Source organism: Talpa europaea, assembly GCF_964194135.1.
Source record: "Talpa europaea genome assembly, chromosome: 11".
Classification (NCBI taxonomy): Eukaryota; Metazoa; Chordata; class Mammalia; order Eulipotyphla; family Talpidae; genus Talpa; species Talpa europaea.
The window spans coordinates 55,085,189-55,112,826 of record NC_140078.1 but is presented as its reverse complement, the minus strand read 5'-3'; the positions used below and the strand labels follow the sequence as shown (position 1 = coordinate 55,112,826).

Below are 27,638 nucleotides of genomic sequence, written 5' to 3'. Positions count from 1 at the left end.
GTCTTGTATGGTTGTGTGATTCTAAGAATTTATACAATTAATTAGCATATAGATGGTCATAATAGTCTCTATTATCCTTTGTATTTCTGTGGTAGCTGTTATAACTTCTCTTTCATTTCTGAATCTATTTTTAAAGACTTGTCAATTTTATGTTTTCAAAGTACCAGCTTTTGATTTCTATTACGTTTAGTCAGCTCTAATTTGTACATTGCATTCAATTGGCTTTTTGTTTCATTTCTTTTTCTAGTTCTTTCAGGTTTACGATTAGGTTGTCTGAGACTTGTTTTGTGATGGATGCCTATACTGTTACGATTTCCTTGTGGACTATTCAGTTAGTAGCACATTATTTGATTTCCACATATTTGGAATTTTTCTAGCTTTTGTGATCAATTTCCAGTTTTATACCATTGTGATTGGAGAAAAAATGATTTCAGTCTTCATAAACTGGCACTAGTGTGGTATCCAAACAATCTCTACTTGAGAATATTTCATGTGCACTTGAAAATGAAGAGTATTCTCCCTTTTTTAAAAAGAAAGTTCTGTAAATGTTTATTAAACTCATCTGGCCTAATTCATAATTTAATAAGGCTGTTGTGTCCTTGTTAATTTGTCTGGTTGAGCTGTTCATTGATATAAGTGGTATGTTAAAGTCCCTGACTATTAGTGTAATGCTGACGATGTCTCCCCTTAGGTCTGCTAGTAATTGCTTTAAATCTTGTGATATAAAGTTTCTTCATATATGAATAGTATGCTTTCTTCATGAATTGACCCCTTCATCATTAAACAATACCATGCCTATTGTTTCTTGCTTTTATTAGCTGGACATGTATTTTATCTACGTAAAGCTGCCTTTGCCTTTTTAAGGTTACTATTAAGTTTGTAAGGTTGTCTCCCAATCTTTTACTTTGAGCCTATATTTGTCTTTAGAAATTAATGAGTCTCCTCTACAAAGTTTTTTTTTTTAATTTTTAAATGAGACAATGCTGGTTACATCATTGTTTGTATTTAGGAAGTGTAGGCTACTGCCTTTGTGGGTTGATAGCATAGTACATCTACTATCCTAGTCCAGTGTGCCCCATCCACATTTTGTTATCAACCCCTCCCCGGTTCCTCTGTCCACCTCAGCTCTATAGATCACTTTCCAGATTGTTTTTCTTTAGCTTTGTCCTACCCTTTGATTTTTTCCATATTGCATATGTAAGTGACATTATCTGGTAGGTGACTTTTCCTTCTGGCTTACACTGCTTAGCCTATCCCCTTCCAGCTCCATCCAGGTTGCTGCAAATGGGATTGATTTATCTTTTGTGATCCTCGCATAGTATTCCTGTATGTGTGTAAGAATATATACATATGTATCTTACATCTTCTTGATCCACTGCTGTTTTGGGGCACTTAGGTTGTTTCCCTACTGTGGCTATTGTAAAATGTGATGCAATGAACAAAAGAGTGTAAGTTTCATTTTGAATTTGTGTTTTTGCAATCTTTGGATAGATAACTACAAGTGGAATTACTGAGACATATGGCAGATGCATTTTTAATACTGAGAAACCTCCCTACTGTTTTTCATAGGGGATGGACCAGTCTACATTCCCAGGGTTCTTTTTTCGCCACATCTCACCAGCACTTGTGTCTGGTCTTTCTGATATGGGTCATTATTATAGGAGTGAGGTGGTATCTCATTGTGGTCAACACCATTTGCATTTCCTGGACAGTGTTTATGTGATAATGAACATTATTTTCGTATGCCTGTTGGCCCTCTGTCTTCTTTGGAGAAGTGGTGCCTACGTAGCTCTTATGCCCATTTTTAAAGTGGGTTATTTTCCTTTTTTAGATCTTTAATATCTAAAGATATTAGGTGTATGGTATGCGAACATTTTTTTTCTCATTCAGTCCCACTTTTTAATATTCTGTTTTGCTTTCTTAGCTAGATGAATATGTGAAGATATCACTGAAGTTTATGTTGTGAAGTGTGTTTTCTTCTGAATTTTATGATTTTGGGTCTCATATTCTAGTGTTTTTACCAATTTTGAGTTGATTTTTATGTATGGTATGAGATAGTGGTCTACTTTATTCTTTTGCATTTGGTTGTCCAATTTTCCCAACTCCATTTATTGACAAGACTTTCCTTGATCCAGTGTCTATTCTTGGTTCCCTCAACATAGATTAACTGTCCATATAGAGGTGCATTTTATTTCTGGAATCTTAATTACATTGGTTTCTGTGTTTTTTTTTGTTCCAGTACTGTGCTGTCTTAATTATAAGGCTATAATCTAGCTTGAAGTCTGGAAGTACAATACTGCCATTCTTCTTGGCCAGGATTGCTTTATTTGGGGTTTCATATGAATTTCAGTAATGTTTGTTCTATTTTTTGAAGACTGCCAATGGAATTCTGATAGGAAGTTTTCAGCTATTTCCTCAAATAATATTTCCACCTCTTCCTGTTTCTCCCCTCTTTTTAGAATCCCTAAGATACAAATGTTATCCCATAAGACTCTTAAATAGAAAATACAATACATATAGGTTATTTTTTTAACCCCTTTATTGGTCTGTTTAGGTACTTTTCACCACCCCGTTCCAGGACTGAGCCTGTCTGCAGTTTCATCTTGTCCCCCCAATGTAATTTTTTTTTAGTTCAATTATTGCCTCCTTCTATAATCTGTTTGGAAATCTGCCCATGTTTCTCTTTGTTGTACTTTTCATTTTGTATATCTGATCCTAATTTCAGTGAGCATTACTAGGCTGTTAGTTTAATTCTGTTGCAACAGGATTTTTACCCCAGGATTTTGTCTTGATCCACCATTTGGGGTATATTCCTCTGTCTCCTCATATGGTTTGTACTCTGGGTTTATTTCTGTGGATTAGGCTAAAAAACTTTCTTATCCCTGATGAATAGGTATTAGAATTGAAGGTTGCAGAATACAGGTTATGGTATTGGCCCAAGGTGATGGGTTTTCTGTTGCTGTAAAGCCTGTCCTTGACTAGAACTCAAGAGCCAACGCAGAGTGTGGTGAACCCAACCTACAGGGTGGGAGGTGAGAAGTACAGAGGTTGGTGCAGGAAAGCACTGCTCTACCTGGATACTGTAGCTACTTAAGCCAAAGAAGGAGGGGTCTGCAACCCCAGTCAGTTCATAGACAGCTTTTGCTCTAAGCACGACCTGAAACTGACCCTTCAACTGTAGCCCGCTTCTGATCTGCACACACTGTTGGCCTAGAGGAACAGAGAAGAGCAAAGCATTAAGGGGGTTTTGGGTTCAGATATTGCAGGCAAGTGCTATGGATGAATGCAGCCCCACTAGCAGCAAAGGTGGCCTAGGTGGTGGGGTGTTTTGTGAGAATTGGCTGTGGAAAACCCCAAGAGAGCTTGACCATGGATGTACCTTATAAGCTCAGACAGTGTTTTCCTCAAAGGCTTGGGTTCCAGTAGTGGAAATAACTAACTGGCAGTTTCAAGAGCCACTGATGGCAGAGGAGTGGGGTGGTTCATCTTTCAACCTGGCTCCTTAATTCATTTCAATCACTGATATCTCCCAGTGCCAACAGACAAAATATTCTGGCGAAGATGCCCATCAACTCTATATTCACAGGGTAACTGTCCCTCGTTAATTTCCCAACTGAGATTTAAATTTCAACAAATATAAATCCTTCAATTAGATCTGTGTACCTTTCATTCATCTTGTCCCTTTGTGCTCAGTCCTGGGGCCTCTGCTCCCCAGAGCCCAACTTGCTTTCCAAAGGAAAGTCCCTCCATTTGGACACATGCAGCCCCCTTGCTGGTGCAGTTCCGAGATACTGGGACACGCAGCTGGGGAGTAGCTTCCAGGTCCCTAGGAAAAGACTGAGTAGCGGAACCCTCCCAATCTCGGGAATCCACCCAAGAGCATTCTCGTGAGACAGTGGCTCAGGCTTTTCTAACCTTTCTAATGGTTTCTGTTGCTTTTCCTTGTGGAGACATGATCCTCTCTTCTCAAAGGCAGTGACTCCTCCAAAAATGTAGATTTATCACTTCTCGGCCTTTTAGCTAAGATCAAGTGTAAAGATGTAGACTTATTGTGGGAAGGAAGTGAGTCTAGGATTTTGCTAATTTGCCATCTGCATTTTAGGATATTTAGTAGCACTGCTGGCCTTAATCTGTCAACTGAAATGTCCTCTTGTGGGCAAAATTGCCCCTTGTTGAGAAATTCTGCTCTAAAGACAGAGTTCTTGTTTTTTTAAAAATGTATACTGAAAATGAAGAACATTAAGAAATGTAAAATTTCTTGAAATTCAATAGGAGTTATTTGTACTTTCAAACAATACAAAATCCTGGCAAATTACCAGCTTTGGTGCTAAGCAGATGTTGTTAGGAGCCTTAATATTGATGATGCAAATAAGTACTATTTTGCACAATTTAAGAAATGGAAAATTGAGGTGTTATGACAGTGGAAGAATTATATTTGCCTATAAGATGTAGTACTCTGTCCTCTCTGCAGATATTAAAAACTACACGGACAGAGTAAACTCAATGCCAACTTTTTATACCTGGGAAAGACAAGATGACCGGTTAGGGAATTGTGCCCTCATTTTCATATCTCCATCTCAGGCTATTAATATCCCAAGTTGACTGCTAACTCTTCATATTTGCATTTAAATGGAACATAAAAGTCTGACAGAGGTGGCTTACTGAAAACAATCTTATTTTTTAGCCTTTCAGTATTTTGATGCTGTTGTGTATGAACTAGTTAAGGAAAATGGAATCTATTTTGTTACATAGTTAATACCCCCTCTATAGAGGCAATTGCTCTACTTTTATAGGACCACTGTCTCATCTGTAGCATAAGGTCAGTGTTGAACTTAAGAGAGATAGCTTCTGTGAGAATGAAGTTCCTCATGGAAGCATGTCACAGCTCCACAAATGAATTTATTCTATGTGCATAGATTCATTAAAGACATAAAATATTTTATGCAGTGCAAATCACATAGACTTGGATTTATAAAGGAAACTTTATAAATTTGAGATTCTCAAGTGACATATGACTAAAAAAAAAAATACAGCCAAGTATCATGATAGCTTGGGGAACTGTATTATGTTATTACAATTTTTCAAAGTGCTAAATAAAATGTCACTACCTTTGAGGATTTAGCCAGCACAAACTTAAGAATCCCAGCACACTTTACCAAAATGCCCTCTCTGACTACACAGAAACAGAGTGGGTGCCACTATGGCAAGAGACTACGGAACTCATTCTTTTCCTGAACACCATTATCTTGTGCTCGTGGTCTTATTTTATGTGTATGAATCAACACAATACTTCTGAAATGCAATGTGACTACAAGAAATGTGATGAAAGAATTTTTATCATTTTGGGATCTATGACCCTAGCTTATTGGGAACGCGAAGATTTTTATGTCAGAGGATAGGGTGATATGTGTGAAATGGGTCTGTGAGGAAAGGACTATGGAATTACCTTAAAGTAGGGAGGGTTTGCTTAGCAAATACACTTGGGATTACAAAGATTGAAAGCTTTCTGATGGCTTAGTAGAGTAGCTGATAGAAATGATAGGCATATTAGCCTCCTTCCTCTACCAACAAATGATGTCATGACCTTCCACTGTCCTGGGTATATGAGCATATTGAGGTCATTTATCCTTGTCATCTTGGTATCACGAACAAGGGCAAGGTAATTGAAATTAATGCTAATTTTGAAATTATAATTTCAACTAGATAATCAGGAATTAATTTAACTTAGTGTAATACTGAGAATTTGATATAATGTCAGCTGAAATATTTATTAGATGTTATAAAATAGATAGCTCATGCATACTCAGAACACAACCTCTTTTAATCTCAGTGATCAAAGACAAATTGGAACTCAAGTATTTTGTAATTCACAATACTCAGACAGAAACCAGATGATAATCCATTCAAGAGTTGTTATATACCTCTTAGAGGGCCAAAAGCTTCGATAGCAACCAGAACTAAAGAGTTACCACATTCCAATATGTCTAACTCTAATAATGCCAGAATGGCCTGATTTTGTTTCTTAATTTTCATTCAAGAAATAGCTCCAGAACCAGCTGAATGTGTCAGTAATGATCAGGGTCAACAAAAATAGACCTGACCCTGACTTCACAGCTCTCCCTTACACAGAAAGTGCTCAGCAAATAAGCATACCAATTCACATAAAATGCAACCATAGTAAGTGCTTGGATGTATAGGGTACATGAGCCCAATCATAGAAAGATTCCCTAAAGAAATAATGGTTAACTAGAGTAGCAAAGGATGGATGCCCATTCCATGAAGGACACAGGACTAGCTGATGTCTGGTGTAGAACAAATGAATGGAAGGTGACTTGCCAGGCTATTTTGGGCCAAACAAGTAGAGGCAGCATAGGAAGATCTGGGGTGAGCTAGCTTATAAGATTGCCATCATTTTTATGAAATGCATCATTGTATAGAGAACAGACAGGAAGGGAACAAGAGTGGCAGCAACTCAGTAGTCCATAGTAGACAGGAGATACAAAGGGGGACTGGACGGGGGTTGTAGTTCAATGAGACAGAATCATGGAAAGACTTGGAAGAAACAATTTTAAGAACAAAATAAAGAACTGGGTAGATAAATGGTGCCTCTTCAGAAACAGGAAGAATTTGAAAGAGAAAGGACCATTTGGAGAGGAAACTGTTGACTTGAATTGGTCTTCTACCATTAAATCTCCTTGCAGACAGTAAGGATTTCCATGTTAATCATTTTTATGTGGATTCTGGCCACGCTGTTTTTATATGTTCGTCTAGCTTCTCTAAAGCCTGTAAGGTGAGCTCATGAAGGAGCTGAAATGATTTAGCAGCCCCACCTAAAATGAGTTCGCCCACCATTGCTTTGAAAAGCTTTCTTCCCAGCATCACCCTTTATATCAGAACTTTCAAAGACCACAGTCATAGGATGGCACTGCCCAAGCAGGATTATCAATATAACGTTCTTTTGATACACCTTCTTTTGATGGCAGGGATAAAATCAATAAGGTGCTCATATTGTGATAGTTGTGTTTTGTCTATACTTGCCTTTGTAGTTTTGACTTTATTGCCACTGCTACAGGACCAACCTGAGTAATCTGGCAACACTTTACAATCCTCTCCTTCCAAACAAGGATTCATGTGACACCACCATTTCTGAATCACAATGGAGGCTGAAAAACAAAGGTCAAATGAGACTTGTGACATGATTTCTTCTCCACATAGGCACAACATAAAGCTCAACACTTAGTACACTGACTTCAAAAATAGCTAAGAATTATTTCACCATATATGAATTTAAAGAATCCAATTAACTATACTTATAAAATGTTTTGTAGAAGCCCTACCTGGGTTTGAACTGCCCACACTAATTTTTTTAAGGACCTTCAACTAGCTGTTGAACTCCTCTCATTCTGTTTCTTCATCTGAAAACAGGAATAAAAAAGTAAAATGGGATAAAAAGAGAACCTTAGCCCAGGATGTCAAAAGGACAAAATGAATCCATTTGGATGCCCCGGCTGATTGGAGTCAGTGTTCTTAAAAAATTTTAGCTATTACAGATGGTCCCTAAATTTCTATGGTTTGACTTGTAACTTCTTGACATTATAATTCAAAAGCAATTTGCATTCAATAGAAACCATACTTTAAATTTTTACCTTGGCTGAGCTAGTGATGCTGGGTGGTAGCAGCTCCCAGTCAACCAGGCAATCCCAAGTGTAAACAACCATTCTGTTTTTCATTTTCAGCACAGTATTCAATGCTTATTATGAAATAGGCTTTGTAATTAGATGATTTTGCCCAACTGTATGTGTTCTGAGCAAATTTAAGGTAGGTTAGGCATATTAAATGAACTTTCAAATTATGCTTCATATTATGGATTTAGCAGAATGTAATCCATGATAAGCTGAAGATCGGTTTTGTGGTCATCCTCTTTAGTTGTTACAGGTAATAATGACGGTAAACATTTCTATTACATCCAGCAGCTGATGCTGACCCCTTGGAAGTCCATTGCCCGACGCCAGATGAAGAAAGGGGGAGGACCTGGCCCTCTCTCAGAAACCTGACAACTTAGCTCACTTTGCATTCCTGTCCTCCTTACCTCACCATCCCTGAAGCAGTTCATCAATAAATTGCTTTGTATTTTAAGCCCCCTAAGCAGAAACCAGCATTCCTGTTCTCTGGGCCTGAAGGCAGATGAGAAGTGAAGGAAACACCATTCACTTGCCTGGTGAGTCCCATTGATGTATCAAGTTAGAGTCAGTCACTGGGCTGATATAGAATAGAGCTGAGTGGTTGGAACGTATAGTTTAGCTCTGGTTTTCTTGAAATAGCAACAGTTTGATAGACTATATTTCCACAAGAAACTTAAACATCAAGTGCAAGCAAATCTCTATGAATGGTAATAGTTACTTTTTGAGTACTGAGCATCCTGCTAATAACTGTCTTCCTTGCATTCCCTAAATTCAATCTTACTGAGACCTTGAGGTTAAACATTACTATTTGCCTGCATTTTATAGACAATAGAAAACCAAGGCATTAAATAACTCACCCAAAGGCAGTCTGAAAATGGTCAGGGAGCAGGCATTTGGATGGAGGCAGCCCAATGCTAGGGTCCACACTCTAACCCTAAAATATACACCTCCTTCCCTAAACCATCAATCTCTTGTAGAAACAACTCCTTGGATGGAAATAACAATAAAAGTAGGTAACAAAGCAAGCCAGTGCATTTCAAACACTCTTGTCAGGCAAATGCAACATGGCATGATGAAGACACAGGATGGTTTCATTATCAACTGAGGAGATCAAATATGTGCCTTCTCTATGTGGGGCCACTGTTACTGATTCTAGTCAAACACTGAGCTACTGTCTGGTTATTTCCATCAAAACCAATAGTTCCTGAGTGAGACAAGTTTGTGATCCAGGATAACCACTTGCTATTTAAATTAGAAGTGCCAACACTGAGAAAGGAATATAGCCAAATGGGTAATTAATTTTGTCAGAGACTGCCCCTGCACATGAGTGGATGGATATTAGGGCCAAGTCTGAGAGAGTTATATATGTTTTGTCATTTTCAAAACTCTATCTACTTTTACTCTTTTGATTGTCCCAACAGCCTTTAAAAGCAGGAAGGCAGATGATTCCTGAAACAAAAACTAGAGTTTTCCACAAAAATTAGGGAAGTGAGGGAAGAGGTATTAAAATCTAGATTTTTGTCTTGATCTAGCAGGTGCTAAAACCAACCACAATTTACAGCGATAGTTTGGGTGCTATGTAGAATTTGGCAATATTCACAGTGCTGGGCAGTCCTTCATGACTTTCTAAATGGGTTGGTCGCAAGTGGTTACACAGATAAGAGATTCCAACCCTTTTTAAAAAAATACCATCTGCAGGATTGGAAAAGTTATACAAATGTTGACAGGGTTTCTTTATATTTACACAGAATTGAAACTGAATCTAAAATGCTTTCTTTTAATCTTTAAAACTGTTCCTTAGACAAACTATCTTCTACTCACGGTGGGAGCTGATGGACTCAGAGGTATCAGCGCTACATGGAAAATTCAAAAGAAGCCTTGGCAGATGGTGAGTAGTCTGTCCAAGTTAAGGCAGAAAGACAGTGAGTGGCATTCCTGAGTCAGTAGACATGCACGGCTGAAGTGGGGTGAGGGGGCCACAAGAAGGACTAAGCTGAGAGAGCCCCCCAAAATAGCTTCCCATTCATTCTCAACTAATTCAAGATTAGACTTCTCTGTGGAGTAGGGAGCCATGGTAGGTTTCTGAGCAATACCGTGTGTAATGACTCAGGGAAACTTTTGTGTCTACAAGAACTGACCTATCATGAGATGAAAGGATTGGGGACAGAAATGAGCCTAAAAGAAGACCAAGTGAGGTAAGAAATCTGGGAATAAATTCCCTGCAAAGGAAATAGAATGAATTAGATGGTCTCAGCTTCATACCAGTATTTCCTAACTGGATTCATAGGAACCCAAGATAATTCAAATGCTTAAAGCCAGAAAAGCAGCTTCGGAGGGAAATGATGGATTCACGCATTCATCATACCAAAAATATTATAATCCTTAGTTTAAGGACTTCAATTATGTAAATAACAAAGGAAGACTATACAGTTAAGCTCTTATAAAATTATTTGTTTTAAGTGGAAGATACATAATGCTTTTGTAAAGACAGCTTCTTTAATAGGCTCCTGAGAATAGCAAGCTGCCTTGGAATTTAAAATATTTGCAAAAAATCATTTTCCTCTTTATATAATACTTAGATTGAGGTGCCCCTGTAAGTAGATACTTGATCTCCATACCAATAAAAGCTACCAGAGGAGCCAAAACATAGATTCCAAATTCTTTTTGAGTTAAAATTGGCTAAGTAAGGTAAGGGTGTGACCTGAAAGTGAGTAAATAAGGTGACTGAGCAGCCAGAAAGTTCAAGCTCGGAGTTCATAGTCACACTAAACACTGAAGCAAAGGATCCAGAAGTAGGATTCCACTAAAATAACCCTTGACAACATCTGCCCACTTAACTGAGCCTGATGCACAGGAAAATTGAGTTTGTAAGAGGCATGTGTTTTTCCCTGTTATAAAAACATATTTTAAATGAGAAAGTGGAATGCCACTGCTGTTTTTAAAACAAAATTATTTTAAAAGCCCCATACCTTTCTGGCTTATAAAAACACACAATCTGCCATGAATTTCCAGTTTACGTAGAAAGGAAAAGAAAAAAAAAAGACAGCGAAGTCTTGGTTTGGTTGTAGCAGCTGGTACTTTGTGTTTCCTAGGTGAAAATTTAAAATGACTAATTAGCTATTTTGCTTCTGATGCATTTCCTTTAACTCTGTTGAATAAAGTAGATTGAACTTTTTTCTACCCCTTTTAAAAAAATAAGCATCACTCCATTCAGTGAAACACAATATGCATTAGTCTAGCTATTTAAATAAGCCCAACCTTGAATATGAATAAGAGTAATTACAGGCTCACATTTCAAGACTTTTTTTTTTTTAAAGAAAGATTTATGCATAGAAGAACTGGAGTGAAGGCTGGGGATGAGAGGATTCACCAGAGACACCGTGGGGAGCAGAACAAGTGGACTCACTGAAATACACTGCTAAGGGAAGCAGTGGGTGAGACAGGAGAGGTCTGCTGTGACATACGTGGGTTAGCTCCCAGGCTAGGGATTGAACTCAGGCCATAGGGGTGATAGCACTGATTGGTACTCTCATTTGTTGACTCAGTTGTGTTTCTGGAAAAGGTATGTTTGTACACTGAAACTATGGACAGAAGAGTAAAATCACATCTTCCTAGAAAATGGACACAGTAACAGAATATGGATTTTACCTTTAGTGTGTTCTTACCATTGTTAACCCTGTTCTTTAAGTCATTCATTAACTTTTACATAGGTAAATGGAAAGCCTTGCTAATTTGTATTTCTTGCTGTTTCAAGAACAGACGTCTGACACATGAAACAGGACTACAAAGCAATCTTTTTACCTGTTTACACATTCCACAAATAGCAATGTATCAAAATTTCCACAGACTACTAAAAGGGTAGTGGATGAAGAGAGTAGACTGATTTTTTTGTGATCTAGCCTTTTCTTCCTAGCTAAATGTCACCTCACACAGGAATATCAATAACATGGGGACCTCAAGACAGGGTTTCTGGACCTTAGCACTGTTGACATTTTGGGCACTGGAAGGTATTTAGCAATACCCCTGACTTTTACCTGCTATAGGACACCAAGCCTGCCAGCCGAAAAACAAGGTATCTCCAGCCATTGTCAAATGTCCCCCAAAGGGCAAAATCACTCCATATCCACAATCTATGGTTATGTAGAAGTACTCAGTCCAAAATGAGTCTCTGCTAGCTCATCAGACCTAATCAGAACTTCAGCTTGCAAAAATAATCCTAATTCATGGCAACCTCCATGCCACCTCTATACCATATCTTTCTTCCTGCTTGCAGCAGGGGTGGTGGGGACAGTTTCAAAAGCATGAAGCTTGCATCTCTCACACATACCTACAGGGTTCACTATAAAACCTATGCTGACATTCTCCTAGAACACAAGTTCCTGGGAGGTAAAAATTAAAACCTAAAATTTTATTTGATCTAAGGCCTTTGCTTACCTCTTCAACTTTCTCTTCCAGGGTTTCCAAGCCAGAAGGTGCTACTCCAGGTGTGCCCCACTGGTCAGGTGCTTTATGCTACTTTCCTCCTACCTGGTAATGGGGTCAGACCCATTTTCTCAGCTCTTAGATTCTAATTACCACCCTTACCCTTTTACCAAGGGCATGCCAGACACAAAGGTGCTCAATTAAAACTTGACGAATGAACCAACCTATGCTAGGTACTTGCCGGTCTCCCAAAGTGCATCTTGCTGTCATTCACCCAGCAGCCACTGAGGAAAACTCAGGAAGCTGCTCTTTCTTTTAGGTGAAAAGAGAACATCATGTAAGAAAACCTTCTGAAAAGACATCTAAAAGAGAGCCTGTACCCCAGCACACATCCATAAAGCCAAGAAAACTGTCCTCAGGAGAAACCGTATTTCTTATCTAAGAAATCCTGACATTCCAGAAAAGTAGAAGAAAAAAAAAGGATTTTACGATGTATCTGCCTCACATTCATAAGCTTTTGGCTTATTAATCTCTTTTATACTCAATCTTTGTAGAAAGCATTCACTTTAACAAAATAAATGTGTAATACAATGAAACTTAATTTATCTCTATTCAGCATTGTGTTTATAGAACTGCATCTTGAATAAATGTTCCCACCACAAAACAGCCTAATGTTCCAGTAGAAAATTCAAAAGGAAGAATGCTTACCAGCTAAAAAGTTGTCTTAGAACCCAAGTAACCATGGCTTCAAAGAACTAATTCCCCATGCCTCCTCTCAAATCCTAAATGTGTGTTAAAGACACGTTTATGAATTCAGGGGGATTTCATAAATTAATTATAACAAAACCTGATGGGGAAGAAAAGCAGCTAAATTCTCCCTGTTTAACCAATGCATAAAGATATTCCAATTTCTATATCAACATTAATTAGTGCCTCATGCCAACATCATCTTGTCTTTGTTTTAATTTAAATGTAAATTCAAGTGAATTTTATAGTTTAGATCCTCTCTATCCTTATTGACAAATAAGAGGAACATATTAGCAGAGACTAGGTCTTCTCACATGCCAATTAATAGCATGAAACTGCATAATTATTATGGGATAAAGATTAAGGAGGTAAAGCTAAAAGCCCCAATGGAAACGCACTCAGATACAGAATAGCAGATCATCGGGATTTGAAAATAGACGTACATCTTAACTAGAGACTAAAAGACAACTTCTGTACCTCCTCAGTGATTTTTATACAATATATATTTACTAAACACCAACATTTTGCCAGGAAAGGTGAGGTGCAGGGGATAACAAATATGAAGACATAACCCATCCCATCTTTCAGTTTGTTATTCTCTGGTGACCAAAGTAGCACTAAAGTTACATATTTAAATAAGCCTTATCCTGCACCATCAAATACAAATGCTTCTAGAGATAAGCTCCTATTTAAATTCACACCAGTCTCAAATGCTCAATAGCCACATTTGATTAGTGGCTACCTGTAATATTGGACATATGTAACAATATAGAGAAAGAATATTTGATCATTGCTGACAGTTCTATGTAAAACTTTGCTCAAATGATAAACAGCTGGTCTCCATCACTTACTGATTCTGAGGGTAAAGCGATCAGTTAACCAGAGAGTCTGTTTGGCAACAGACACAACCAGAGTGCCCTTTAGTAGAGGAGTAGCTGAATACATGACCTAACCATACCATGGAATGATTACAAATAAAAGCAAGTTAGAAAAATATGCGCTACTTATTGAAGACCTTCACAACCTGATATTTGTAGGCTGGATTAAGAAATAGCCAATGTTGGTGTCACTAATACTTGGAATATAAAGTAACAAAGTCAAAGAGAGACGAGCTGAAAATCTAATCCTTGACTGCTGACTACAGACCTAAGAAACCGAAAGAGAAAGAACAGGGAGGGAGGGGAGGCATGGTGGTGGTGGAGTATGGTTGAGTTGGTGGATGCACTGTGGTGGTAATAGCTGCCCCAATGTTACCAGTTAAAAATAAATTTAAAGGGCCTCCCTGGTGGTGCAAGGGGTTAAGACGCAACCTATGAAGCTGTTTGCAGCCATTGCAGCGTGAGTTCGATCCCCAGCCAGGGAGTTTCCCACATGGTGCAGCAGACCTCTCCTGTCTTGCCCACTGCTCCTCAGCAGTGTATTTCAGTCAGTCTGCCTGTTCTGCTCCCCAGTCTATGTCTGGTAGATCCTCTCCCCCGCCCCCGCCCCCACCTCTGGCCTATATCCCAGGTCTTATATGCATAAATAATAAATCTTTAAAAAATAAATTAAAAAATGGGATGCCGACGCAGCAAGTGGGACTGTGAGTGGAAAGGAACTATTGCAGCCACCACACCCCGTGAACGGGAGAGGCGAACCCTGCAGGATCCGCCGCGGAGGTGAGCTCCAGGCGCCATTAAAGAGAGCCACGCCCCCCAGGAGGAGACCAGCACCAGCACACAGCCCCGGCCGCCCGGTAAGGTTGCGTGCGGAAAGCAGCGCGGATCCGGACCGGATCGCAGCTGCCCAGGTCCCCGCGCCTGAGACCTAGGCTTGCGGGGAGACGGCGGAGGCCCTCCCTGAGTGAGCAGGAACAAGGCGCCCAGGCAGGGGAGCGGGATTCAAAAGGCGCCATTCCCGCGCCACTGATCTGGGCTACAGCCCGCGTCCTGGAACTGAGGGCTTTGGAACTGAGACCCGGGGCACGAAATTAGGGGGAGACGGCGGAGGCCCTCCCTGAGTGAGCAGGAACAAGGCGCCCAGGCAGGGGAGCGGGATTCAAAAGGCGCCATTCCCGCGCCACTGATCTGGGCTACAGCCCGCGTCCTGGAACTGAGGGCTTTGGAACTGAGACCCGGGGCATGAAATTAGGGGGAGACTGCGGAGGCCCTCCCTGAGTGAGCAGGAACAAGGCGCCCAGGCAAGGGAGCTGGATTCAAAAGGCGCCATTCCCGTGCCACAGATCTGGGCTACAGCCTGCGTCCTGGAACTGAGGGCTTTGGAACTGAGACCCGGGGCACGAAATTAGGGGAAGACTGCGGAGGCCCTCCCTGAGTGAGCAGGAACAAGGCGCCCAGGCAAGGGAGCTGGACTCAAAAGGCGCCATTCCCGCGCCACTGATCTGGGCTACAGCCCGCATCCTGGAACTGAGGGCTTTGGAACTGAGACCCGGGCACGAAATTAGGGGGAGACGGCGGAGGCCCATCCTGAGTGAGCAGGAACAAGGCGCCCAGGCAGGGGAGCAGGATTCAAAAGGCGCCATTCCCGCCCCACTGATCTGGGCTACAGCCCGCGTCCTGGAACTGAGGGCTTTGGAACAGAGACCCGGGGCACGAAATTAGGGGCGTGGGTTCCCCACGACGGTGGGGCACAAGGCAGACACAGCACCCCAAAGCCGTTGAGGTGTACCCTACCATCCCCGCTCTGCTCCCTGTCCCACGGGGTGGAAAATCAGCTCCCCAAGGGCTCTAGGAGAGATCTCTGGCACCACCTAGCGACTTGAAGCCAGCAGAGGCTCCTGAAGGAGCTAGTGGCCAGCTGGGGAGTTTGCCCACACCGGGCCCCTTCCGAACAAGTAGTCTGAGCCCACAGGGAGAGCGAGCACCCACAGCTGGGGCAAACCAGGTGCGCAGAAGAGTGTGCCTGAGACCAGACACGCAGGGAGTGTGTCCCACATCACCATTTTAGAACAGGGACATTTCTTCAGTAAAGACTACCTGCAGAAGGCTTCCTCAGGAGCCAGAGGTGAGCGGGGGAAGTTCGCCCACGCCAGACCCCCTCTGGCCTGCAGTCCAAGCCCAGAGGGGAGCAGGAACCCACCGCCGGGGCAGACCAGGCGCATAGGGGAGTGTGTCCCTACATCGGCATTTTAGAACAGGGACCTTTCTCCAGTAAAGACTGCTTGAAACTGACAGATGACACCTGGAAGAACCAGAGGGGAACAGAGAAGCCCACCCAAGATGCCGGCCAGTCCCAACTACACAGTGTCCCAACGCATACGGCAAATTAGAAAACAGACAGTAGGGAAGAGAAGAACCACACGCAACCTAGCAACTCTCCAGAGAAAAAGCACACCACAAAAAGAAAGCCAGCCCCCAGATTGCAAAGACAATAACTTGGAAGAATTTCTGAGCCTTCCAGAAAGAGAATTTAAAATTGCCGTGATTAAAAAACTAACAGAAGTCATAAAGGAAAACAATGATAAGGGAAAAATAATCAACGATCAGAAGAATGCAATTGAGTCCCTAGAGAGGGAAAACAATGGTCAGAAGAAAGAAATTGAGTCCCTAAAGAGGGAAGTAAAAGAAATGCAGGAGATCAAAGAATTAATGGAAGAACTAAAGAATTCTGGGAAAAGCAATGAAAGCAGAATAGATGAAATGGAAGAACGAATAAGTAATCTTGAAGACATAGAAATAAAAAGAACCAAAACAGAAAAGGAAAGAGAAGTACGAAGGAAAAAGAACGAAGAAAGACTTCGGGAACTATCTGACTCCATGAGGAAAGGAAATATAAGAGTTATAGGAATACCAGAAGGAGAGGAGAGAGATGTAGGAACAGAGAAAATATTCAAAGAGATAATTGAAGAGAACTTCCCAAATGTGAAGAAGGAGCTGAAAATTGATATACAAGAAGCTAGAAGAACACCAAACTTCCACGACGAAAGGAAAAATACAGCAAGACACATAATAGTAAAGCTCCCAAGAATCCAGGACAAGGAAAAAATAATGAAGCTGGCAAGAGGGAAGAAACAGATAACATTCAAAGGAAAACCAATCAGGCTGACATCAGACTTCTCCGAAGAAACACTACGGGCAAGGAGAGAGTGGAGGGACATAGTCAACAGACTCCAAGAAAACAGATGCCAACCAAGAATACTCTATCCCGCAAAGCTCTCCTTCCTCTTTGAAGAAAGAATATGGACCTTTCCAGACAAACAGAAACTCCGAAATTTCATTGCAACTAAACCCCCACTCCAAAAAATACTACAAGGAGTCCTAAAGCCAGAACCTCAAAGGGACGAATAACAATGAAAGAAGGCCAAAAAAAAAAGTTATTAAAAGAATAAATAAATAAAATCAAAGGAAAGACAAACACAATGGCAAATACAGATGTTAACATATCAATAATAACTCTGAATGTAAATGGACTAAACTCTTCAATAAAAAGACACAGAGTTGCAGCCTGGATTAAGAAACAAAACCCAACCTTTTGCTGTCTCCAGGAAACACATTTAGCTACAAAAGATAAAAATAGGCTCAAAGTTAAAGGATGGAAAACAATCCTACAAGCAAATGGACCAAAAAAGAAAGCAGGAACAGCTATACTTATATCAGATAAAACAGATTTCAAACTCAAAAAGATAAAAAGAGACCCCAATGGTCACTACATTATGATCAAGGGGACAATACTTCAAGAAGAAATAACACTCATTAATATATACTCACCAAACGAAGGAGCACCAAAATATATCAGACAACTGTTGTCCTCTCTGAAAACAGACATCAGAGAAAACACATATGTAGTGGGAGACTTCAACACACCACTATCATCAATGGATAGATCAACAAGACAAAAAATAAGTAAAGAAACCAAAGCTCTAAATAAAGACCTAGAGCAATTGGGCTTAACAGACATCTATAGAACACTAAACCCCAAAAAAACGGAGTACACATTTTTCTCAAGCGCACACGGATCATTCTCCAGGATCGATCACATACTGGGGCACAAGACAAACATCAACAGATACACCAAGATTGAAATCATATCAACCATCTTTTCTGACCATGAAGGCATCAAACTAGAAATAAACCATAAAAAGAAGGCAAGGAACTTTCCTACCTCATGGAGATTAAAAACCACACTACTGGAAGACCATTGGACTAATGAGGAGATCAAAGAAGAAATTAAAAAATTTTTTGAATTGAACGACAAGGAGGACACCAATATCCTAAATGTATGGGATGCAGCAAAAGCAGTAATAAGAGGAAAATATATAGCAATAGAAGCTCACATCAAGAAACAAGAAAGAACGCAAAGAAACAACCTAATCTCGAAGCTCAAAGATCTAGAAAAAGAACAACAAGAAAACCCCAAAACCAGTAGAAGAAAAGAAATAATAAAAACCAAAGCAGAAATAAATGAAATTGAAACTAAAAAAACAATCCAAAAGATCAATGAAACCAAGAGCTGGTTCTTTGAAAAAATCAATAAAATAGACAAACCCCTAGCCAGGCTCACAAAGGAAAAAAGGGAGAAAGCACAAATAAACAGGATCATCAATGAAAGAGGAGAAATCACAATGGACACAGCAGAAATCAAAAGAATAATCAGTAACTACTATGAACAGTTATATGGAAACAAGTTTAACAATCTAGAGGAGATGGACAAATTCCTACAACTCTACAATCACCCAAAGCTAGATAAAGAAGAAATAGAACACCTAAACAGACCAATTACAATTAGCGAAATTGAAATGGTAATCAAAAACCTCCCCAAAAACAAAAGCCCAGGACCTGATGGATTTACAAATGAATTCTACCAAACATTCAGAGACGAATTAGTGCCTATCCTTCACAAACTCTTCCAAAAAATTGAGAAGGAAGGGACAATACCAAACACGTTCTATGAAGCCAACATTACACTAATACCAAAACCGAACAAGGACAACACAAAAAAGGAAAACTACAGGCCAATCTCCCTAATGAACACTGATGCAAAAATCCTCAATAAAATTTTAGCTATCAGAATCCAACAATGTATCCATAAGATAATTCACCACGACCAAGTTGGATTCATTCCAGGGGCACAAGGATGGTTTAACATCCGAAAATCAATCAACGTTATCCAACACATCAACAAAAAGAAATATAAAAACCATATGATAATATCAATAGATGCTGAGAAAGCTTTCGACAAAGTGCAACACCCATTCATGATAAAAGCCCTTGAAGTTCTTGGGATACAAGGAACATACCTCAACATCATAAAGGCCATCTATGACAAGCCAACAGCCAGTATCATTCTCAATGGTGAAAAGCTGAAAGCAATTCCATTAAGATCTGGAACAAGACAAGGATGTCCACTCTCACCATTGCTTTTCAATATAATACTGGAAGTCCTAGCCAGGGCAATAAGACAAGAGAAAGACATCCAAGGAATCCAAATAGGAAAAGAAGAAGTCAAACTATCACTATTTGCAGACGATATGATATTATACATAGAGAACCCCAAAAACTCCACAGAAAAGCTAATTCAACTCATCAATCAGTTCAGTAAAGTGGCAGGATACAAAATCAACACGCAAAAGTCAGTAGCCTTCCTATACACAAACAATAAATCTGAAGAAGAAGAAATCAAAAAGACCATCCCTTTTGTTATTGAAACAAAAAAAATCAAATATTTGGGAATAAATCTAACAAAAGAGGTAAAGGACCTATACAAAGAAAACTATAAAACACTGTTAAAAGAAATAGAAGAAGACACAAAGAAATGGAGAGACATCCCCTGCTCATGGATTGGAAGAATAAACATTATTAAAATGGCCATCCTTCCAAAAGCAATATACAGATTCAATGCTATTCCAATCAAAATTTCAATGTCATTCTTCAAAGAAATAGAACAATTATTGATGAAATTCATATGGAATCACAAAAAACCCCGAATAGCCAAAGCTCTCCTGAAAAAAAAAGAAGGGAATGGAGGCATCAGACTCCCAGACTTCAAACTATACTACAAAGCCATAATCATCAAAACTGCATGGTATTGGAACAAGAACAGACATACAGACCAATGGAATCGAATAGAAAATCCAGAAATAAACCCACAGATTTATGGTCAACTAATCTTTGACAAAGGAGCAAAGACTATGCATTGGAGCAAAGAAAGTTTGTTCAATAAATGGTGCTGGGAAAACTGGGTCGCTACATGCAAAAGAATGAAGCTTGACCACCACCTCACACCATACACAAAAATCAACTCAAAATGGATTAAAGAACTAGACATAAGACCTGAAACCATAAAATATATAGAAGGAAATATAGGCGAAACACTACGTGATTTGCACATCAAAGACATCTTTACAGACACATCACCCAAAGCAGTGATAGTGAAGGCAAAGATAAACAGCTGGGACTATATCAAATTAAAGAGCTTTTGCACAGCAAAAGAGACAATAACAAAAACAAAGAGAAACCCCACCAACTGGGAGAACATTTTTGCACCCAACACTAATGATAAAGGACTGATCACAAAAATCTGCAAAGAGCTGATGAGACTCAACAACAACAAAGAAAATAATCCAGTCAAAAAATGGGCAGAAGAGCTTAAAAGAAACTTCTCTGAAGAGGAAATCCAAATGGCCAACAGGCATATGAAAAAATGTTCAACATCACTTGTCATCAGGGAAATGCAAATCAAAACTACCATGAGATACCATCTTACACCAGTGAGAATGGCACATATTAAAAAAACTAGCAACAACAAATGTTGGCGAGGGTGTGGAGAAAAAGGAACTCTTCTGCACTGTTGGTGGGAGTGCAAACTGGTCCAACCACTGTGGAAAGCTGTGTGGAGATTTCTGGACCTACTAAACATAGAGCTTCCATATGACCCAGCAATTCCACTCCTAGGTATTTACCCAAAGGACACAGAAACATCAATTCCAAAGAACACCTGCACCCCTATGTTTATAGCAGCACTGTTTACAATAGCTAAGCTTTGGAAACAACCCAAATGCCCAAAAATAGATGACTGGATCAAGAAGATGTGGTACATATATACCATGGAATATTACTCAGCATTCAAAAAAGATAAACACATGCAATTTGCTGCAACATGGATGGCGCTGGAAGGGATCATGCTCAGCGAAATAAGCCAAAAAGAAAAAGAAAAATACCGGATGGTCTCACTCATAGCAGGAATCTAGAAAACTTAAATAAGGGACCAGGAAAATGAATAACTATAAGAAAGTGAAAATCAAAATCAACAAACAACTATGAACCAGAGACACTTTTACGGGAGCGGGGGCGGGAGGGGAGGTATTGGGGTCAGAATGGGGGGCTGCAATTGTATGGGGAATATAACAATAAAATTTATAAAAAAAAAAAAAAAAAAAAAAAAAAAAAAAAAAAATGGGATGCCTTTTGTATAAAACACAGAATCTATTGAACAGATAGATGTACTTATTCCTATGGGGATGGCCAAAAGGGATTTTGCGCATGTATAAAATTTTAATACAAGCTAGTTTAGTGAAAAATTACTATTTCTGATGCTACCAGTAACTGCTATTGTATTTTAAAAAAAAAAAAACTGGCCCCTTATGTCATAGAACCAAAACTTACTTTAATTAGGTTCAGCTCTTCTAATTAAACCAGTTGATATCACCTGATCAGCACTAGTGGGGTAATCTGCCTGAAAGACCCCTGTCATTCCAAAGGAAAATAACCTTGTTATAACCAGCCCCCTTTTTTTGCCTAAATTCCTTTTCCCTGCTCTTTTCTACCCATGAAAATCTTTCATTTTGTACCCACCGTCAGAACTCTTTCCTCTCTGCTAGTTTTGCAACTGCCTGATCAAACTTTTTTCAAATAAAAAATTTTCATATGCCTCAGTTTATATTTTAACACTAGCCTATCCATACTTCCAGGTACTGATAAAAGTGCTTTGAGTTGTAAAATATTTTAGTTATAAGCCCAAAAAATTCTAGGTGAGAATATAAATACAGTTTAGGTCATAATTCATTACTTCTTATACAAGAACTTTAAATTCTATTGAAGTTAACAGTTACGGGGAAAAAAATGTATGATTAACAAAGATCAGTCAATCATTTATGCACCATTACTGGGGACAGAGTTAATTAAGAGGGCCAGTTTCTGACATCAAGCAACTTACAGACTAACTGGAAGTTGTTATTCAAGTTTTTACAATAAAATGGGGTGCATGTCATGATGAACTGGGAAACATAAGAACATTAGGAGATTGGAAAAGTGAGTGCAAATTAAGTAGAAAAAAAGGTGTGTTGCAGGGAGGAGGGCAATGATTCAGGCAGAGTATCTAGATAAACAGTTGCAGAGATGAAAGGACTCCCATTTGTCTGGGACTGAGAAAAAAAGTGAGAGTCAGATTTTTGCAGGATTTCATAAGCCATGGCAAAGAATATGGATGTTATTTTTAAGGTAGGGGAGGACATTGAAGTGTGGTTTTATGTATGGGAGTGACACAATAGTTCTGTTTTTGTGCAAGGATCATTCTGACTACCAGGTTAAAAAATGGAAGGAGTATTAAACTTCATAGATGTAACACTGGTCCCTAGACTGTGGAGGTAACAGTGGGGTTGAGAAAAGGGCACTGACTGAGAGCTAGGAGAATGCATGGGAATGATTGGGATTCAACTGATGGAGAAAATACACTAAACTGTCCCAGCTGAGGGAATAGGAACTTAGCACATTTCCTTAAATGTCTTTTTTTTTTAACGTTAAAGATTTTCTTCTCCTTTCATAGGTCCACAATCTTTTATCTATAATCCCAAATCTAAAAAGCTCTAAAAATGGGATTCCTATAAAATGGCAGCAAGACCTGACTTGAATTAACATGAGGTTCTTCACTCTGCCTTATCTCATGCTGCATGAATATTTATATATTTCACTGTAGAAACAGTGTTATCTGTGATTATGGGGTACAAATGGATTAGATAGTTGTCAGGTAATAATTGATATATACACTTACGTTACTTTTATAAAATCTGATAAAATTTGAGTTCAAAACATTTGGCCCCTAGAGTTTCTAATGAGAAACTGTAGATGGGAAATTTTCTACTTTCAGGCTTTAAAAATAAAAGCCTGAGAAAGAGGTAGTTGAGATGATGCTGATAAACACCACTGAAAACATTTATCTGTGTTCGGTAGAGGATGTGAAGAAGTCAATTATTGTTTGTTCAAGAAGCAAGAATATCTGGAGTTAACGGTGTGAGTGTGCGAATGTGTGTGTATGTGTGTGTTTTAACTGCTGACCTTTAGACATGCATCAGATCAGACTGGAAATGTTCATTTTCAGGGAGGTTTCTCACTGCAGTAGAGAAACTGCTACAAGGCTTAACCTCATGTATCTGTTCCCCTGGGGACTGAAACTTGTTTCTAACAAGATATCTGCTGGAAGGAGTCAGGGACATCAAAAGGAATCAATCCCAGGTCCTCACCTACAGCCATCCACAGTCGCTCATTTTTTAAAACTTTAACTATTGGCACACTACTCCACTAGATGTAGAGACAACAAATGTATGATACATGATTCCCAAGAAGATAAATATCTGTTAAAAATATGCTAAATATAAAGTGAACATTAGTCTGTAACATTAAACATGAAGTGAGGAAACTAGGCTGCTGCTTTTCTTTGAATACAGAATTTGACAGCAGCCAAAAGATCCTGTTCAGGGAAACAACTGATTTGATGGGAGAAATTGGAGACAACTGGACGTGGAGGAATTAAAGCACATCTTCTTGATTGTCCAGGACTAGGATTCCCCATGGCTGCCTCTTTAGCAATATCATTAAAACTTACCTTTATTTATCAAGAAATTTGGAGAGTTACAGAATGTTCACTCTAGGAATGATCCTGACCTTGAATCAGTGACCTCTGAGTTGCAAAGACAGTAAAGTCAGGGAGATTCTGTGTAGTTTAAGGTCTTTTGCAATATTGGAGAAACTGACCAGAGAGGTCCTACCTTCAACACAAGAAGGCTGAGCCCGAGTCGTGCCGGCCACCTGTCCCGGGAAGCAGGAACACTTGACCGTCTGTGATCGCTCTTCTATGCGGTTCTTGTTACAGCACCTGTGCACAGCGACCACCTCACATGTCCCTTGCTTGATTTGGTGGTGACCTGGCAGGCAGAGAGGGAGAAAAGCAGACCCACTGCTGTTAGGAGAAAATAAAGCTAACCAGAACATGAACAATTCCATATTTATATTTTCTGACTTCCTGTTCTATGAATCCTCATAACTTTTTATTTTGATGTCATTTCAAATTTATATAAAAGAGGCAAGAATAGTGCCACAACCTTGTATGAAAATGTGGTAAACAGAAATTTGGCCCCCAGGACCTTTGAGCCATGGTTCAAACCTGTGATTTTATAAATGTAATTAAGATTATTAATAGGTTGATTTTAAGAGAAAGAAAGAGAGAGAGTGCATGATCCCTTTGTTATGCAAGTGAGGGCTGATGTGATCACTTGAGCCCTTAAGCAGAGAGATGAAGAAGGGAAGGATCTAAGAAATTAAAGTGTAAGGAGGACTCTAAGCACATAACTGGCTTGAAGATGGAGGAGACAAAGTAAAAGAAATGGAGACCTCAAACCTACAAAACAAGAGGTGTGTAGTAACCTGCATCTGAGGAGGTGTGAACCTAGTCCCCTAAATTATAGTGCTGTAAACCAATGTTGTCTCAGTAAGCAAAATAAAACTTTTAAATAAAAATTTCTGTGTTAAGCACATACTGTAGCTTCTCCAGGTCTAGCATATCTAGTATGTAGTAGGAATCAGAAGAGTTGATGTTGATGGGGAATGAAGAGTAAATATAAAGAGTCGAGAGGGAATAATCTGGGTGATGGATGTTTCCCTATCTTGACTGGCTACATGGATGTATATATTAAAACACTGAACTCTGCACCTAAGATAGCTACATTTCACTCAATAAATTTCACTGTGTTGAAAGATGAAAAATAGCTTTGTATAATTGTAATATTCATTTGTCCAAGTTTCAATTGAGTATCTTTCTACCACTCAATGACTTCTTAATGGCTCTACTCATATTTACAATATTGGAAAATTGAAGGGAAAAAAAAAAAGCCTACAACTACAAGAACCTATATTCTGCCAATAATGTGAATGCTTGGAAGGGGATCCTGCCTCCAAACAGGAATTCAGTCCTGCTGACACCTTGGTTTATGGTTAATGGTGAGACCCTGAGAAAAGAATATGGTCACACTGTGCCCCAGACTTTTCTGGTAATTTGTCATACAGCAATAGCAAACTAAAGCAAAACCTCTCATCCAGATTCACTAATTGATAACCTAACCTGTAACCCCATTTGCTTTATCATCTACACTTTCACATAGTTTTCTGAGCTGTTTGAAAATAAGTTGCAGACATGATATTCTTTACCCCTAAATACTTCAGGATATATTCCTAAAACAAAGGCATTCTCTTACACTGTTATAAAAATAAGAAGAGTTGACATGGATACAATTATATCAACATATCTTCTCTTAAAATTCTTATTAATTACAAGGGGAAAAACAGTGCTATTACAAATGGTGAACGTGGCAGGTGCTGCTTTAAACATGTGATTATATAACCTACCATCTATATATATCACCTACTATCTATATTCAAGTTTTTTTAATTATCCCAATAACATCCTTTACAGCATTTTCTCCCTGCTTACAATTCAATTAAGGCACCAGCAAAACAATTCATTGTCATGTCTCTTTACCCTACTTTAATCAGAAACTATTCCTTAGCCTCTATCTTTCTTGATCTTGACAAATTGTAAGAGTACATGCCAGTTATTTTGTAGAATATCAGTTTGCTTTTATCTGATGTTTGTTCTTTGTTAGACTCAGGTGATGCAATTTTAGCAGAATACCCCAGAAGAAACACTATGTTCTCAGTACATCAGGTAGGAGGCACATAACATGCATCTGCCCCATTATTGGTCCTATTGCCTTTAATCACTCTTGTAAAGTGGTGCCTGCCAAGTTCACCATTTGTAATAGTACTGTTTTCCCCTTGCAATTAATAAAGAATTTTAAGAGAAGATATATTGAGACTATGTAAATAACCTAGTCTTCATCAAACATTTACCTGTTACTTTTTAGCATCCATTAATGATTTTACCTAATGTTTGACAGTTGAGAAACTCATTCTGTATAAATATTGAAACTGTCTCAAATGTAGGCAGAAGGAGACCCTTCTAACTGGCAGCTGTGTCACTTTGACAAATCCCCATTCTTCATGAGCTCTTACTAATATTTAGGCTCAGAAAATGTGCTAGGTGTACCTTGTATTTTCCCGACTATCATCATTCCTCTCCAAGGAGTCCTGATTATTTTTAAAGGGCATCAGATTTAGAAAACAAGACCTTGACAGATTTACTCATTACCAGAGGGAGTGATCTGGGACCTTTTCACTGGAAAGATCTAGGAAGAGAAAGAGAGGTGGAGAGAAGGTAGGAGGGGATCAAGGGCACGCACACGTGCATGCGTGCGTGTGTATGTGTGTGTACACAGCATGAATTCACATCGGTATTGCCAATTCCAGCCCAGCTCAACAGGTTGGGCAACTCTCCACCATTCTACATTTGTTATCTCCCATCACCAACAGTGAGAAATCTGTTCCACAGTCCTAAAACAAAGTAATTTAAGTTTAATTTACATTGGAATCTGGTTTATCAGTTAGGAAGCTTTTGTTATAACAATAAAAATTGATCTGAGCTAATTTAATGCAAAAAGAATTTACTGGAAGATAATCAGGAGAGTGCAGAAACAAGGGAGAATTTAGCCGAAAGTAAGTGGAACGCTTCTCAGGACTGGTCCCGGGTGAGTCATTCTATGAGTCCGTCCTTCTGTACAAGGACATGTCAGCAGCGCCAGCCAACCTCTAAGATGGCCCCCAATCATCCCTGCCTCCTAGTACCCACACTTTTTTGCATTCCCTTCTCTCAGTACTGGGATTTGTCCTTATGACCAATCGCATGCAACAGAAGGGATGGTATGTCACTTTGAAGATTAAGTGGCCACACTGTTCCTCCACTCACTCACTCTGGGTGAACAATGGCATGCGCATCCCTACAGCCAAGTCTATGTGACAAGGAACTGAAGTCTCCTGCCAACAGCCCCATAAGTGATTTTGCAAGCAGACTCCCTTCTAGGTCAGGCCAGCGCTGGCCTGTGTGACAACAGCATACAGCAGGAGAAGGGATGGTGAGTCACTTCCACCATTAGGATATAAAAGACAGTTTCCACGTCACCCACTCTAGGGAAAACCACATTGCCTGCAGCTTTATAGAGAAGCCCTAGTGTCCAGAGACAGATGTCTCCTGCCACTGGTTATGTGAGTGAGTTCAGAAGCGACTTCTTCAACCCCAGACCCGTCTTCACAGACTGTAGCCCCAGCCAACAGCTTAATTTCTTTCCCACAAAAGACCTTAAGGCAGGACCAGCAGCTAAATCACCATGGGATTCCTGATGTCAGAGGCTGGTGGGCAGTAATATATGATGACTGTTTTAAGTTGCTAAGATTTTGGATCATTTGTTACACAGCAGTTGATAATTAACACATCACTGCTGGCTACACTAGAGTAGAAAGATTTCCTTTGTTCTGATAAAAACAATGTAAACAAGATTGAGGAGGCAATGTTTAGGAATTATTAATGAAAGATAACCTTTTCGAGCACCCTCCTGACTTTCAGATCATCCGTGTACATATAAATTGTTGTGTGAATATAAGCAATCTCGTCTAATCATTAAAAGTCTTC

The 27,638-nt window shown here is 39.4% G+C and overlaps 1 protein-coding gene across 1 annotated transcript in view; it reads right to left on the bottom strand.

Annotated features, from left to right (window-relative positions):
* Nucleotides 1-3,171: 3,171 nt before the first annotated feature.
* Nucleotides 3,172-27,638, bottom strand: part of TAFA4 (TAFA chemokine like family member 4) — a gene marked incomplete at both ends in the record, with an annotated part of 117,660 nt that continues 93,193 nt past the window's right edge. Inside the window, 3 exons of the mRNA XM_084247746.1 lie at nt 3,172-3,210; nt 7,039-7,163; nt 23,830-23,985. Of these exons, the coding sequence (XP_084103872.1) occupies nt 3,172-3,210; nt 7,039-7,163; nt 23,830-23,985 (320 nt within the window). The remainder of the gene's footprint in view (nt 3,211-7,038; nt 7,164-23,829; nt 23,986-27,638) is intronic.